Source organism: Cynoglossus semilaevis, chromosome 5, assembly GCF_000523025.1.
Source record: "Cynoglossus semilaevis isolate Cse_v1.0 chromosome 5, Cse_v1.0, whole genome shotgun sequence".
In the NCBI taxonomy this organism is placed as follows: domain Eukaryota; kingdom Metazoa; phylum Chordata; class Actinopteri; order Pleuronectiformes; family Cynoglossidae; genus Cynoglossus; species Cynoglossus semilaevis.
Window position 1 is genome coordinate 14,757,122 of NC_024311.1, and position 12,981 is coordinate 14,770,102.

Below are 12,981 nucleotides of genomic sequence, written 5' to 3' on the forward strand. Positions count from 1 at the left end.
GGCGTAAGGTAGAGATCTTCCTGCGGCGTGTACTGGCTCTGAGGCTCAGCCTCATAGAGCTGGTCTACATCCTCTGTGCCAACTTCATTGATTGGTTCTTCTGTGACCTGATAAGAGACAGATATCAGTTATCCACTGGAAGTCATTGTTAGTCAGTGACCAAGGTGCATTCACATGAACCTGCCGTCTGGGGAACAGTAGGTGGAGCTCTTTTACAATCTAACATTTCACTGTTCACTCAAAAAATAAAACAGTTGGCAGAAAAAGACAATATTAGTATTTAAAACTTGCCCTGATTCCCAAACACTGTATCTTTTAGTTCTACCACGAAGCCTGACGTCCAGCCACAAAATCATTTAAACTTTCCAGTGGAGATACCATGATTTAGTTTCTAATGACACCTAACCAGAGAGAAAGCCTCACATGTACAGGTGGTGTCGGACTGGGACTGGCAGCGGGGGCAGGAGACGGGGCTTTGGGCGTTTCCTCGATCATACGGCGTGCCTCCTCTTGCTCTTGCCTCTCTTTGGTCTGTCGACGCGCACGCTCCTCCTCAGCCCTCTTCTTGTCCTCCTCCTCCTTCTGTTTGGCAATGTTTTCAAAGCGGGCTTTGATGCTTCCTGTGCTGCTGCCAGCTGAGAACCAGAGATGACAGGCAGCCAATGATGTCAGGTCATGTGATCCTATAGGTGTGGATGCTGATGCTGAGACTACGAACAAACAAAAACCTACCAGCCTCCACAGGTTTGGTCTTCTGATACGAGGAAGTTGGTTTTTCCACTTCCTCAAATGTCCCAGCGCTCTTTTCACCAGAAACACAGATGTGAGACATGAAAGTGTGAAAAGTAAAAGTAACTACAAACACAAACACACTTTACCTTGTCCATCCGGTCCTTTTGCACACCAAACTTTCCTCCAAATCCTTTAGAGTAATCTGGTGACAAAAGAGATTTTTAAAAGGTCAGTTTCTGTCTTAAATGTTTCAACCACAGCTGGCGTCGTCAAACCGGGGACCAGCACAAAATGAGGTGGCGAATTCATTCTGAATCCGTCAGTTTCTCGTGCAATGGGAGCTTTGTGAGAAGGTGCTGGTCTTAAAGTTCAGACAAAGCCAACTGTGTTTTTCACAGGGGGGGTGGGCTGCAAAGTCAGGGTACAGTGACGAGCTCATGCAAAACATATTCAAAATGCTGTTCTGTAGAAAGTGATAAAAAGCATCTGAACATCGAGGGAATTAAGCAGCCGCCGTGGCTCTGCCACAGCACGGGAGGTCAGCCATGTCTCTGAGAGGGTCTGCAGCAGGAAGTCAAGATTAACATTAACTCATGACATCATGCGCACAAATAAAGACATAAGCAAATAAACTGCCTGGGAGCCAGCGTGACAGACAAGCACTAAAAAGGATGCTGGTTTGTAGAGGGTTTAAATTAAGAGGAATAAAAAATAAATAAATAAATGTAGATATTGTAATGATTGGAGACCTGTCACACCTAAGTGACCTGAAGGCGATGTTTGTTGCATGTAAATTAACATGTATCAGAGCATGTGTCAAACTCAAAGCTCGCGGGTCAAATGCGGCTCGCCAAGGTTATTAGTACAGTAGCTGAGACATGGAATGAGGTGGACTAAAGTGTGGGCGTCATGTGCCTTTCTGAGACTCATGCTTGGCCAGGCTCTCCTTGTGCTCATATCCCAGTGCACACTGGTCTTGTCTCTCCACCTGTACCCCGTACTGCCCTCCAAACCCACGCTTATAGTCTGGAACACAACACAACACACACACACACACACGTTTTCACGGACAAACAGTGTGAACATCTAAACAATAAATGTCGAGGTGGAAAGTAGCCAATGTATCTGTGAAAAAGATCCTGTTAGAGAGGGAGGAAGGGAGAAGTCAGAGCCGACCTTTCTGATGAGACATAAAATGTGACCAGTTATATCAAGCACAGGGAGTTTCAAATGTAACGCCCTGGAGGAAGCTCTTAACATTCTGCCTAAAATTAAACTGTAGTGAAATTCAGGCCCTGGTTTTCACTTTGATTTTCTAAACAGAGCAACTTCTGCAAAATGTGTGTAGCAGTCGCCGCTAACAAAGTTAGAAGCTGTGTTTACACTGGTTCACTGCAGATCACTGACAGATGAGCCAGTATCAGCTTTTATTTTTTTTACTAAATTTGTAGATCATCTACTTTAAATCAAAACTAAAATAATTTCTCAGCTTTTAGCTGAAAATATTAAAAACCAGGGCTGAGGTTTCAGTTCTCTAGACAGCTGACTAAAGACGATCTCAACTCTTGAAGGTCCAAAACCAAAGCCTTGAGGTTAGACCACATCAGAGCTAATGTGTGGAGCTGAAAGAAGGGTTTAAACAGAGAGCTGGTAAATGCTGGAGTTAAACTTTCATAAAACTAAAGAAATCGATTCTTTTTATATATATGTTGTAGTAAACAAGAAGGCTTGGTAGCAACATTTTTTGAAAAGAAATAAACACAAGAAATCCATCTAAACATCACAGAGTCCTGGTAGTGTGAAGACTGGAGAACACTTTTGTATTTACAGAACCATTACCTTTCTGAGACTCGTGGAGCTGCAGCTTCTCCTGATGGTCCCACCCCACAGCAGATTTGTCCTGTCTGTCCGTCTGCACGCCAAACTTTCCTCCAAATCCTTTCACGTAATCTGCAGAAACATAACAACATCCTCAGTTTTACCCTGAAATATTAGTTCCTACAGTGATTTCTAATTGTTACATCAGTACTAATCCAGGTAATCTTACACAGGGTTCTCATACTGTTATATTTCTGGGTCTCCACCATCATGAAGAACATTTAAAAAAACAACAGGATATTCTACAGGCATTTCCTGATGGAAATCTCTGCAGTGCTGCTTGTAATATTGATGTTTTCTCAATAGACCCGTAGACTAACATCTGTTACCAGCATATACTGTCGGGTGGAACTTCTAGAATGTTCTAGATTTTTATTTTACACTGACTTGTGGAGTTAATTCCACATCATCAAGATCATCAAGACCGGTGGATCATTTAAGGATAAGATTTCTTACTTAAAACAAGAGCATGGAAAAAGGAAAAAATATCCAATGTTTTTTAAAATACTATTAAAAAAATAAAAATAAAACAACGCCTCTGACCTTTTTGTGACTCGTGCCTCTCCGTTTTGCCCTGATACTCGAAACCCATGGCACTTTTGTCCACCTTGTCCGTCTCAACGCCAAACTTGCCACCAAAGCCTTTGGAGTAATCTGTAAATCAGAAAATACCGACAGAGGAGGAGAAAAGAGGAGGAGAAGGGTGGATCAGAGTTGATGTTTGATGATAAATTCAAGTCCCACTGAACCGGAGAAGCAGCTCAGTCGTGTCTGGTCAATAATGAAAGAACTGGAAAATCTTTTAGGGACTTTAACAATAAAGTAATTACACTGTAATTTCAGATGCTGTAAGAGCTGAAAACAAAAGCTGGAAAAGAGGAAGAAATGCAACATAACTTTATGTGTCAGGACCTGTGTGAGGTAATGTTCAATGTGCCAGGTTCCTGTAAGGGTGAGTGGGTGTGTGTGTGTTTGTGTGTATATTTCTGCTTTTTTTTTTATTAGGAATGCTGATTGTCAGGAAGTCTAGACAAACCTTTCTGAGACTCATGTTTCTCAGTTTTGCCCTGGTAATCGAAGCCCACTGCACTCTGGTCGACACGATCTGCCTGCACACCATATCGTCCCCCAAACCCAGTGGAGTAGTCTACATGGCAAAGCAGGGAGGGGGTGAGGGTGAAAGGTCAGGGTGAAGCAGCATGGGCGTAACCCATTCCAAAGTCCTCATATAAGTCTACGTCAGTAATAGATACAGTATCACAGCACATGACGTTCCACTGCAGATTAAATCAAAATCAAAGGTAATACTTTGCATCGACTATATTTCTCTTTGAACTGCTGTGCAGTAAAATGAATGGTATGTGGTCTACTGTGCTGTATGTACCTGTCCCACAAGAAAGAAGAACAGGTATGCTCAAGTCAGAGACCAGGTGAGCTGTTTTATAAGTTGGAATTTGAAACAAAAATGGCTGCTAATTTTACCTAACAGACAACATTACACTTTTGACTGCGTGTTGAGGAAGCGATGGAGCAACAGGTCTGAACGGGACTGGGTTTACAGTGAGGACCATTTGGAAATGGGTTTAACATTCAGCTATGTATAAGCAGGGTTCTCTATGAGGGACATGTGCAACACAAGACTGGGTTCTGAAGAAGCTGCAGCACCAGGATCACAGTGAAGTGTGAGCAGGTGGACATCACTACTCTGAGGATTGGCATGTTGCATTCAACAGACATCAACAGACATCATCAACACACCCACATCAGCGCTGTTGATTTTTCCAGCAGCAGTGAAGCAAACACAAAACTTAGCATTTGTGTGTGTGTGCACAGCGATGCTGATTGAGGTAACTTTACTGCTCCTTCATTGTTAATCTAACCAGTCTGGATATAGTTGGTAAATTCTAACATTTAAAACTAAAAGCTAGTTGGTAAATTCTAACATTTAAAACTCTATTAAAATCTATTAAAGTGAAGCTGTTGCAGCTGAGACCGAGATATACAGACGTATCAGCGGGTTTGGACATCACCTTTCTGTGAAGCATGTTTTTCCGTTTTCCCAGTGTACTCAAACCCAACAGCAGACTGGAAAAAGACAAAAAGCAAAAATCAGTATTCTACAAATGTCAAACAGAATACGTGCATGACAACAGCATTCAAAAAAATCTGATATGTATCTCAACTCCGACACTGATGATTCTGTATAATGAACAAACTGAATAATAATAATTTTGAGTCACATAAAAAAAATTAAATGAAGGGATATTTCAAGAGGATAAGTAGTCAATTCCAACAAAGTGTTTTAACTTGATCTCCTACATGACATAAATGAAAAAAATAAATTAATCACCGGTGTTTTAACTTGATCTCCTACATGACACAAATGAAAAAGAAATAAATCACCAACTGGAAATACCTGGTCAATACGGTCAGCCTGGACACCAAATTTTCCTCCAAAGCCCTTGGATGTGTCAGTTTGGGAGCAGTGAGCTGACAACTTACTCTGGTAGTCGTGACCCACAGCAGACTGAGAAGGTAAGGAGTTGGTTTTTAAAAAAATGCATGTTTCTGATTAAAATTAATCTTTAGAGTTCTTCCAATTATACTAACTGCCTTCTTGATATTCAATTCAAATTCACAATCCTTTCACAAAGCCCTTTTTTTCTTCTCACCTTGTCCATACGGTCCTGCTGCACTCCAAACTTTCCTCCGTAACCATGTGAAGCCTTGGGCATATCGTCCAGCTCCTTCTGCTTCAGGCTTGTGTGTTCTGTTGACACGGTCTCTCGTAGCTGCTTGATGCTTAAAACAATGACGATACATACATGAGAAATTAGTTAGATAAATAAAATGTATCAGTAAAACACGGAGATTAAAAGGATTGGGCCTTCTTACTTAATGTGACCCTGGTGTCCTGAGCCAGACACTGTCTTGGCCCCCCAGCGCTGCTCCTTCTCTGACACGTCATTCTAGAAATCCAGGAAAAGCAATGATCACGAGAACTACAAGAGTGGATGGAGCAGGAAAAAGAAGAAGGGGAGGAAGTACCTCAAAGTCAGGATCAGTCTCCCAGTCGTCCCCTCCTTCGTCAGCATCCACCTTAAATGACTGTCCTGCTGCTGCTTTCCACATCTTGCTTGAGCCTGTGCCACACTACCTGACACAAGTAATAAAAGATGAATTACTGCTGACATAAAGGCATATTATATAATAATAATATATAGAAAATATACATTTATATTGTGTAAATGTATTTATTATATTATTTATTATGACAAAATATCCTGAAATAAATGTTTTTCAACCCAAGTACACATAAACAACCACACTAAATTCTTAACTAAACATTTGTGTTGAAGAATCAGTGTTGAATGCTCTGTAAACAGGTGAGTCAGTGTTTCCTATGAAAGAGGCCAGACGTAAAAACTGAATTGCTTTTGTTTAGTGCTTAAATATGTGATTGAAAAATAACACGTACATTTTTGTTATTTTGTTGTAAGGTAGTAGTCAGGTTTGTGTCTTTCCAAACTTGAATCAGTTAAGCACTTATAATGATAAATGTTGAAATAAAATATATTTATATATATAAAAAAAAACGATCATCACCATATCATTGTTTTGGTGCAGTGATAGACAATAGACAGTGCAAAAGAAAGAAAAACCCTTGAACCATTTGTAGTACTGCATGCACATTCAGCAGTTGGTTCTTCCTACGGCCACCGCAGTGATTTCTCCTAAACTGAATACTTAAATAGTTATGGATGACCTGACCAAAATCACTCAAATTTCAGCATGCATATTAATATTAATATATTAATATTGTCAGTGAAAAAACAGGATGTGAAGGCAGCTGTAGGACTGGGAGTCCAGAGATAAAACATACAACGAAAACTACAAATACAACGAAAAAAATACAACGAAAACTACAAATACAACGAAGAAAAAACAAAAAACAAAACTCAGTTACAGTAACCTGACTTCTAACCGTGCCAAACAAAAAGCTGTTTGTAGGAATTCCAACTCCTGACTCAGCACATTGTGTGCAGTCAGCGTCTGCAGGAGACGTGGCTTCATTCAGCCCTAACAGGAAACACCGGGAGCAGCAGGAGCAAGAGAAGGAAAGGAGCAGGAGCATAAGCAGCAGCAGTAGTGTTTTCGAACTTTAAGCATGACAGGACAACACAACCACACCCATTTCTACCACATTATGTCAGCAGGCCCAGCAGAGAGACGGGCTATACCTACCACCTGTGACTGTGGGGGGTTTAAAGCCTGATAATAGGCTGAATGAGCAGCAGCCGCCTGGCACAACGCTCCCACATCTCAAATAATTTACGTTATTTCCGAGTGGGAAAGAAGAAATGACGTCCTGGCAGAACGACGTTGTAGCGTATATTCGTTTTATCCATAAAACTTCGAGTGCCAATGGAACTATCGCGTTAAACCTAAATATGATTACATTTACATCTGAAAAGTGGCAAGTAAACGCATCATCACATATACTGTATCTGTATGCGGACCTCATTTCGAGATATCGGGTCTGACCCCTTGTGAAAATCGCCTTAAAATTAACATTTTGAGTAAACGCGGTCATTCATACATGCAAATGTTGTACAACACTTATTTAACACCATAAACACTCGGGGAAAAACGGGCTGCTCCACTAATTTCCTGCCCCAGTTTCCACTCAGCTAACTAGCTAAAAGCTACCGTCTCTCCCTGTGGAATGACTGAGTGAGTGAGAGCCAGGAGCGCCAAAAAAATCCCCTTTTACTCCCCCATACAGGTGACACTTACTCACCGTGCAAGACTAACGAAGCTCCGACGACACTCTGAGGTGATTTTTAAAACTCGCTCCGGTTGACGAACTCCGTCCCCGGTTTGGTTGATGTTTGAGAAGAACCTGGAACGTCTGCGGTACTTCCGGCTCTCCCAATGTCCCGTTCTACGCCAGGACTGACGTCACACATGGGCGGGCAAAGTGAAGGAATAGGCCTGAGCACCTACTGAGAGAGAGAAAGCTCACGTTTCCTGCATTTAATGTGTCCAGTAGTAATATTTATCATTTATTGCAAAATACTGTTGTGCCGTGAGCACAGCAAAAAAAAAAATAAAAAAAATAAAAAAATCACTTGTTTGGGAAAAAGAAATGTTGACATAATTGTAAAGTTAGGCCATTTTTTTCTGTCAGTAAACTTTTTTTCTCTCTGAGAAATTATTACTTTAATAACTTATACACAAAAATAGACCTAATGTCTTCCATTCATAATTTTAGTTAAAAATATTCAAATAATTCACTACTCTAAACCTCTGATTCCAGTACCTAAAATAAAACATTTTCTTAATTACAATCGCAAACATTCAGTATCAACACATAACTGTTTTTTTTTTATTTTTGCTAATTGTCAGCTTCTTTTGTACACAAATTTTACCACAGCAACTTGATCATACAAAAAGAACCAAATTGTTTCAGTTTGAAGTGTCACACTGATAGAATCTAGGTGGTAGCAATTTTATCCACGTAATAAAAACACTTTTCTTTTTGCAGAAGAGGGACAGTGGATACATTGGTAAAAGAATGTTAGAGATGGAGCTACCATGTAGGAGACAAAGAGGAAGGCCAAAGAGGAGATATATGGATGCAGTGAGGGAGGACATGCAGATAGTTGGAGTCAGAGGATAAGATGCAGAGAACAGGGAGAGATGGAAATCAATGATTCGCTGTGGCAACCCCTGAAAAAAGACATATCAAATAAAGTAAAAATACATTTCAAAAACTTCTTAAAATCTAAATGTATTTATTCAATGAAGAAATTAATCTTTCATCTGAGTACCAACCATCTTCCTGAAAATTATGAACAAGGATACATTGCAAAAATGACATGACATTACTGGTGTAATAAAAACAAGTTAGTCCGAATGTGAAGGTTGATAACAAATCCATTAGTCAATAAAAAACATACTGCACAGCAACTGGAGAGAATGAAAAAAGAAGCTTGTCTACTTTTAAAAAAAAAGAGAGACTTTTTTTTAGCAACAGAAAATATTTACAAGGAAAAAAAAACAATGTCTACAAATATGCAAGCATCTACTAAGAAGCAGAATTGTTTCTTTTTTTTTTTTACATCATGACAAGGCCTCTTCTTGCCCCCAGCATGTTTGTTTTTTTCTCCTTTCTTTCTTTTACTTGTTTTTCCCTCCTGTCCTCCCTAGAATAAGAAACAAATGTGCATCAGACAAGAGTTAAAATAGACAAAGACTTATCTGGTGGTTAATAAAAATTAAAACGTACCTGGTTTTGACCTGGTGCTGTTTGTAATTTTTCTGATGTGGGTTTGCATTTTGAGATTCGTTTGCTGCAACTGATGCATTTTCATTCACTTCTCCAAAAGGCTTTAGTTTTCCTGATGGTTAAGGAATTAAAAAAAACATTTGATTTTGGTCAGTATAGCTCTGCAGGATGACGACATGAAATAGTCTTGTGTGTATTATTTTGCTGTTGTTTTTCCTTCTTTACAATAAACAGTTTATCCTTTAGATGAACTTTTTAATTAAAATGCAAGACAAGGTGCTTGCTGTGCAGAGGGTGCCACTTTGGGACAACATGTTCCCCGAGAACAAGAGACAGACGTGGTAAACAAGGAAACAGTTAATAACAAAACTCTTCCCACATTAGTTTGATGCAGAATGTAAAAAAGAAGAATGTGAAAGTCACAGCGAGGAGAGTTGTTAAACATTGTGTTAATGTCATTGTCCTAGTCTGAAATACAAATGAACTGGACTTCTTTTTTTCTTTTTACCTTTATGAGGTTTATAGCCGAGTGGACGAGACAGACTGGCCTTCAGGTCAAACGCTGCCTTTTTCTGGGTTCCAGGTGTTGCCAATGTGCTGTTGTTGCCAGTGAAAACGAACACACCTTTTGGAATTGAAAAGAAAATTTCATGAATATTTATTTCAAAATGTTTCTTTCTATAAACTCCACACGTTGTTCTAAATTCTTAGTACCTGGAGTTTTTGTGACAGATGTTCTGACACTGGTGGACTTTACCACGGCAGTGGGCTGTTGAGGGGTGCTTGAGGCAACGCAGGGTGAGAAACGTGCAGGCGTCTTTACAAAGGAAGTCTTGTGGTCATTTTCACGTGTGCCTTTTGAGAACCTGCACACAAGTATTATGGAAAAGACATTATTTTCAAGACAAAAAAAATAAATTACTCTTAGTGAATAAGAACATACAGAGGGCAGTGTTCTTGCTGACATCACTTTTCCCACCATAGCTTTATACAACAACAAAGACGTTTTCTTATAACAAAACCCTGCAGAAATAATGTCTTCTTACCGGACATTGATCTTGCGCGTGGAAAGGACAGATGGTCTGAATGGAACCTCTGCCTTATTCGCAGCCTTCAGTGCCAGAGTTTTACCAGACAACATCATTGATTTTCTACATTTGTCTTCAGACACTATCTTGCTGACTGGGGCGGGACTGAACAGTGATGTACGACTCTGGTTGGCCTTCTGCAGAATAGAATTTTAGTTCAATTTTAGGTGAATCGCAGCACACAGTGGAACATACAGAAAGGTAATCACAAACATCACTCAACTGTTTGGGTTTTGCCATTGAGTTGCTGCTGTTCTGAAAGCGACTGAAAAAGAAAACACAGGCAACAAATGAGTCTGTAAAACTGACAGTTACTAAAATAATAGATTACACTTGATTAAAACAGTTAAGGAAAATGCCTTGAACTGTTCGGTTCAACTATCTTCTCTCCGAGCACCTTTGTCATCAGACTTTTTTCCCTGTTTAGCGACCACAGAACCCTCCCTCTCCCCAGAACATTCATAGTACCTTGAGTTCTTTAGCTCCAGCTTTGTACGTCTCCATTTGCTTGTTTTTCCTCTGAACATAAGAATCAATGGACTCCATCTTTTTAAAGTGTGCCTCGTGAAGTTTCTTGAAGTCTACAAAAGAACTCCAATTATTTATGTGGCTACCTGCTCAGAAAACTCAGCAATGTGGTCAAAACAAAAGTTGGGGAAATAACATTACTTACTGGGAGTCTGGGGCTTTAACTTTTTCCTCTTTTGTAGAGGGATTTTACTTGCTTTGGAGCCATTTGTTGAAGTTCCTGGAGAAAATGAAATGTCAATATTTCTCTCTTTGAAAGGAATGTAAAGTCTAGTCTTCTTATCTATCAAACACACAAAAATAAAACCAAAACCAATAAACAACGCATAATATTTAAATTCAAAACATAAAGCTATATTTTCTGACATCCTTTGTTGTCGAAACAAAACAACATTAAACATATATATATATATTATATATATGTAAATACATATGCAAGTAAGAGAATTAATTCTGGCAGACATACTAGACTGCAGACTGTAAAATTCAAATTACTGGCCAGTGATTCTACCAAAGATCCACTTGACCAAGGACAGTAACAAAATATCCTCTCATAATAAATGCTACAGACCTGTGTCCTCACTTGGTGCATCATCATTTACATCAGCTTCCTCATGCTGCTGTTGCTGCTCCTTATCCTGAGTGACTTGCAAGTCTTTGGGAAGCTCCAGTTTATTTTCAGGAGAATTGTTGATAGAAGATAATCTCCTCTTTTTGGCACGATGATCCCCACCTTTGGATGCCACAGATACTGCCACTTCATGGTCAACCTTCAGATTTCAACAGATAAACAAATGGAATGACAATTGTTTTGTTTGTTTTTTCATTTAAGACGTACTTATGAAATAATATTGATTTTATATTAAATAAACTTAAGGGTTCGTTGAAGTCCAACTTCAACCCAAACCGTCTGTGAGTAATTACACACCTCTACAGCATTTGTTGTCGACTTGGCATCACACTTATCATTAGAGATCTTTCGTTTGGCATTTCTTCCTTTTCCTCTGCGTGTGTTTACAAACACAGCAGTGCAAGGAAGTCCCTCTGTGTTTTTCTCAGTACTGGGATCTTCTTCAGGCTCCACCTTTTTCTGGACAACAGCTGCATTCTCAACGTGTCTCTGAAAAATAAATTATGTCAAAAGAAAGAAAATAATTCAGAATTTCTTACAATAAATTCACTTTTCTTATTTAGCCCTAGCACCAACGATCATTTATTAAAAGCAGACGAGCCACAGTGTAGGACAATACAGTACAGCTGTAGACAAACCGTGATCAAGTGGCCAAGATGTAAAAAAAAAAAATAAAAAAATAATAGAAAATGAAAATCTGTATAAACGGCCAGGCCATGGTTGTTTGCAAAAGATTAAGACCCAGATTTGTGGGTGTACTGAGGACAACAACAGGAGGTGGTGGTGGTGGTGGTCTGCTGTATCGACCCCTGCAAAGGGACGACCTAAACAAATAATAACTAAGTGAGTGATTTACCTTTTCATCCTCCACGTTTTTGATTCCCTTTTGTTGGTAATGTTCTTTAACCAACGTCAGGAGTTTGTCCGCCTGTTTAAAACAGAAGTTAAAAGTTTAGCATCTCGCTCCCGTTTGTTTACGCACACGTTAGCTTACTGCTAGTCGTCCCGGGCTAAGTGTTTTCTTCCCGCTTACCTTGAGGTTCGCTTTAAGTCCGAGTTTCTTTGCGTGTTTTTGCAGCTCCGCATATTTTAGTGAGTCCACGTCTATGTCCATATTGTTTATCCCTTTTCTTCTTCTTTTTTTAAACACTACTTTAAGAGGACCACGGTAAGTACACCAGCAATGGCGCTTCACTGACGGTTAAAGAAAAACACAAGTTCAAAACAGCCGCTGCTGCAACATGATTGGCTACCTCATGGGACAGGGAACGCCCAACAGCCAATCAGAATAAAGATACATTTTATTTAAAATATAATCATTCGCACTGTTTACCAGTAGGGGGCGTAACAGTTCTTTTAATTAAATTTAAGCTTTTGTTGTCTAAATTTAACGACTTTTGTATTTCATCCATGCTTATATTAGTATTGTGTAGTATTAGTGCAGTAATTGTTAACAATGGTATAGAAATATAATAGTAAATAATAATTGAGATTGCAATCAACAACACCATACACAGTAACAATAATTACCTACTAATCTACTAACATTATCTATCTACTTCTACTAACCTACACATGTTTGTATTTTATTGTATTTTACCTACTTACTGTTGTTCTATCTATCTATCTGTTTTCCTGCAAGACATAAGCAGCAAACATTTTGAGGATCCTCTCGACAAGGAAAAGATGTAGTAACAGTGGTCAAGTAAATTCAGACACTTGAGTATGAATATTTCCTGCAGTGTAAAATAGGTTTCAAGGTTTTATTGAAAGTAAGCAATAAATAATACTGTGATAAAAATAGTTTATAAGTACTCGGACTGTACATCATT

At 39.2% G+C, this 12,981-nt stretch overlaps 2 protein-coding genes across 2 annotated transcripts in view; both read right to left on the reverse strand.

Moving 5' to 3' along the window:
- The window catches only part of cttn (cortactin), a 9,923-nt gene extending 2,329 nt beyond the window's left edge, over window positions 1-7,594 (reverse strand). Inside the window, exons 1-14 of the mRNA XM_025055798.1 lie at window positions 7,412-7,594; window positions 5,659-5,767; window positions 5,506-5,579; window positions 5,283-5,412; window positions 5,027-5,137; window positions 4,641-4,695; window positions 3,647-3,757; window positions 3,154-3,264; window positions 2,572-2,682; window positions 1,648-1,758; window positions 879-934; window positions 733-802; window positions 424-635; window positions 1-107 (exon numbers count right to left, since the gene is read on the reverse strand). The exon at window positions 1-107 is cut by the window's left edge and continues 5 nt beyond it. Coding sequence (XP_024911566.1) covers window positions 1-107; window positions 424-635; window positions 733-802; window positions 879-934; window positions 1,648-1,758; window positions 2,572-2,682; window positions 3,154-3,264; window positions 3,647-3,757; window positions 4,641-4,695; window positions 5,027-5,137; window positions 5,283-5,412; window positions 5,506-5,579; window positions 5,659-5,742 — 1,343 coding nt within the window. The 5' untranslated portion in view covers window positions 5,743-5,767; window positions 7,412-7,594. The remainder of the gene's footprint in view (window positions 108-423; window positions 636-732; window positions 803-878; window positions 935-1,647; window positions 1,759-2,571; window positions 2,683-3,153; window positions 3,265-3,646; window positions 3,758-4,640; window positions 4,696-5,026; window positions 5,138-5,282; window positions 5,413-5,505; window positions 5,580-5,658; window positions 5,768-7,411) is intronic.
- Window positions 7,595-8,388: 794 nt separating this feature from the next.
- On the reverse strand, window positions 8,389-12,381 carry nusap1 (nucleolar and spindle associated protein 1). The gene is made up of 12 exons (XM_017032389.2): window positions 12,183-12,381; window positions 12,006-12,077; window positions 11,447-11,638; window positions 11,090-11,288; window positions 10,664-10,738; window positions 10,459-10,571; window positions 10,214-10,255; window positions 9,949-10,127; window positions 9,617-9,768; window positions 9,411-9,527; window positions 8,903-9,014; window positions 8,389-8,819 (listed from the first exon to the last, which is right to left on the reverse strand). Exons 1-12 carry the CDS (start codon window positions 12,261-12,263, stop codon window positions 8,732-8,734), a joined length of 1,422 nt encoding a protein of 473 aa, XP_016887878.1. The 5' UTR covers window positions 12,264-12,381; the 3' UTR covers window positions 8,389-8,731.
- Window positions 12,382-12,981: the final 600 nt, after the last annotated feature.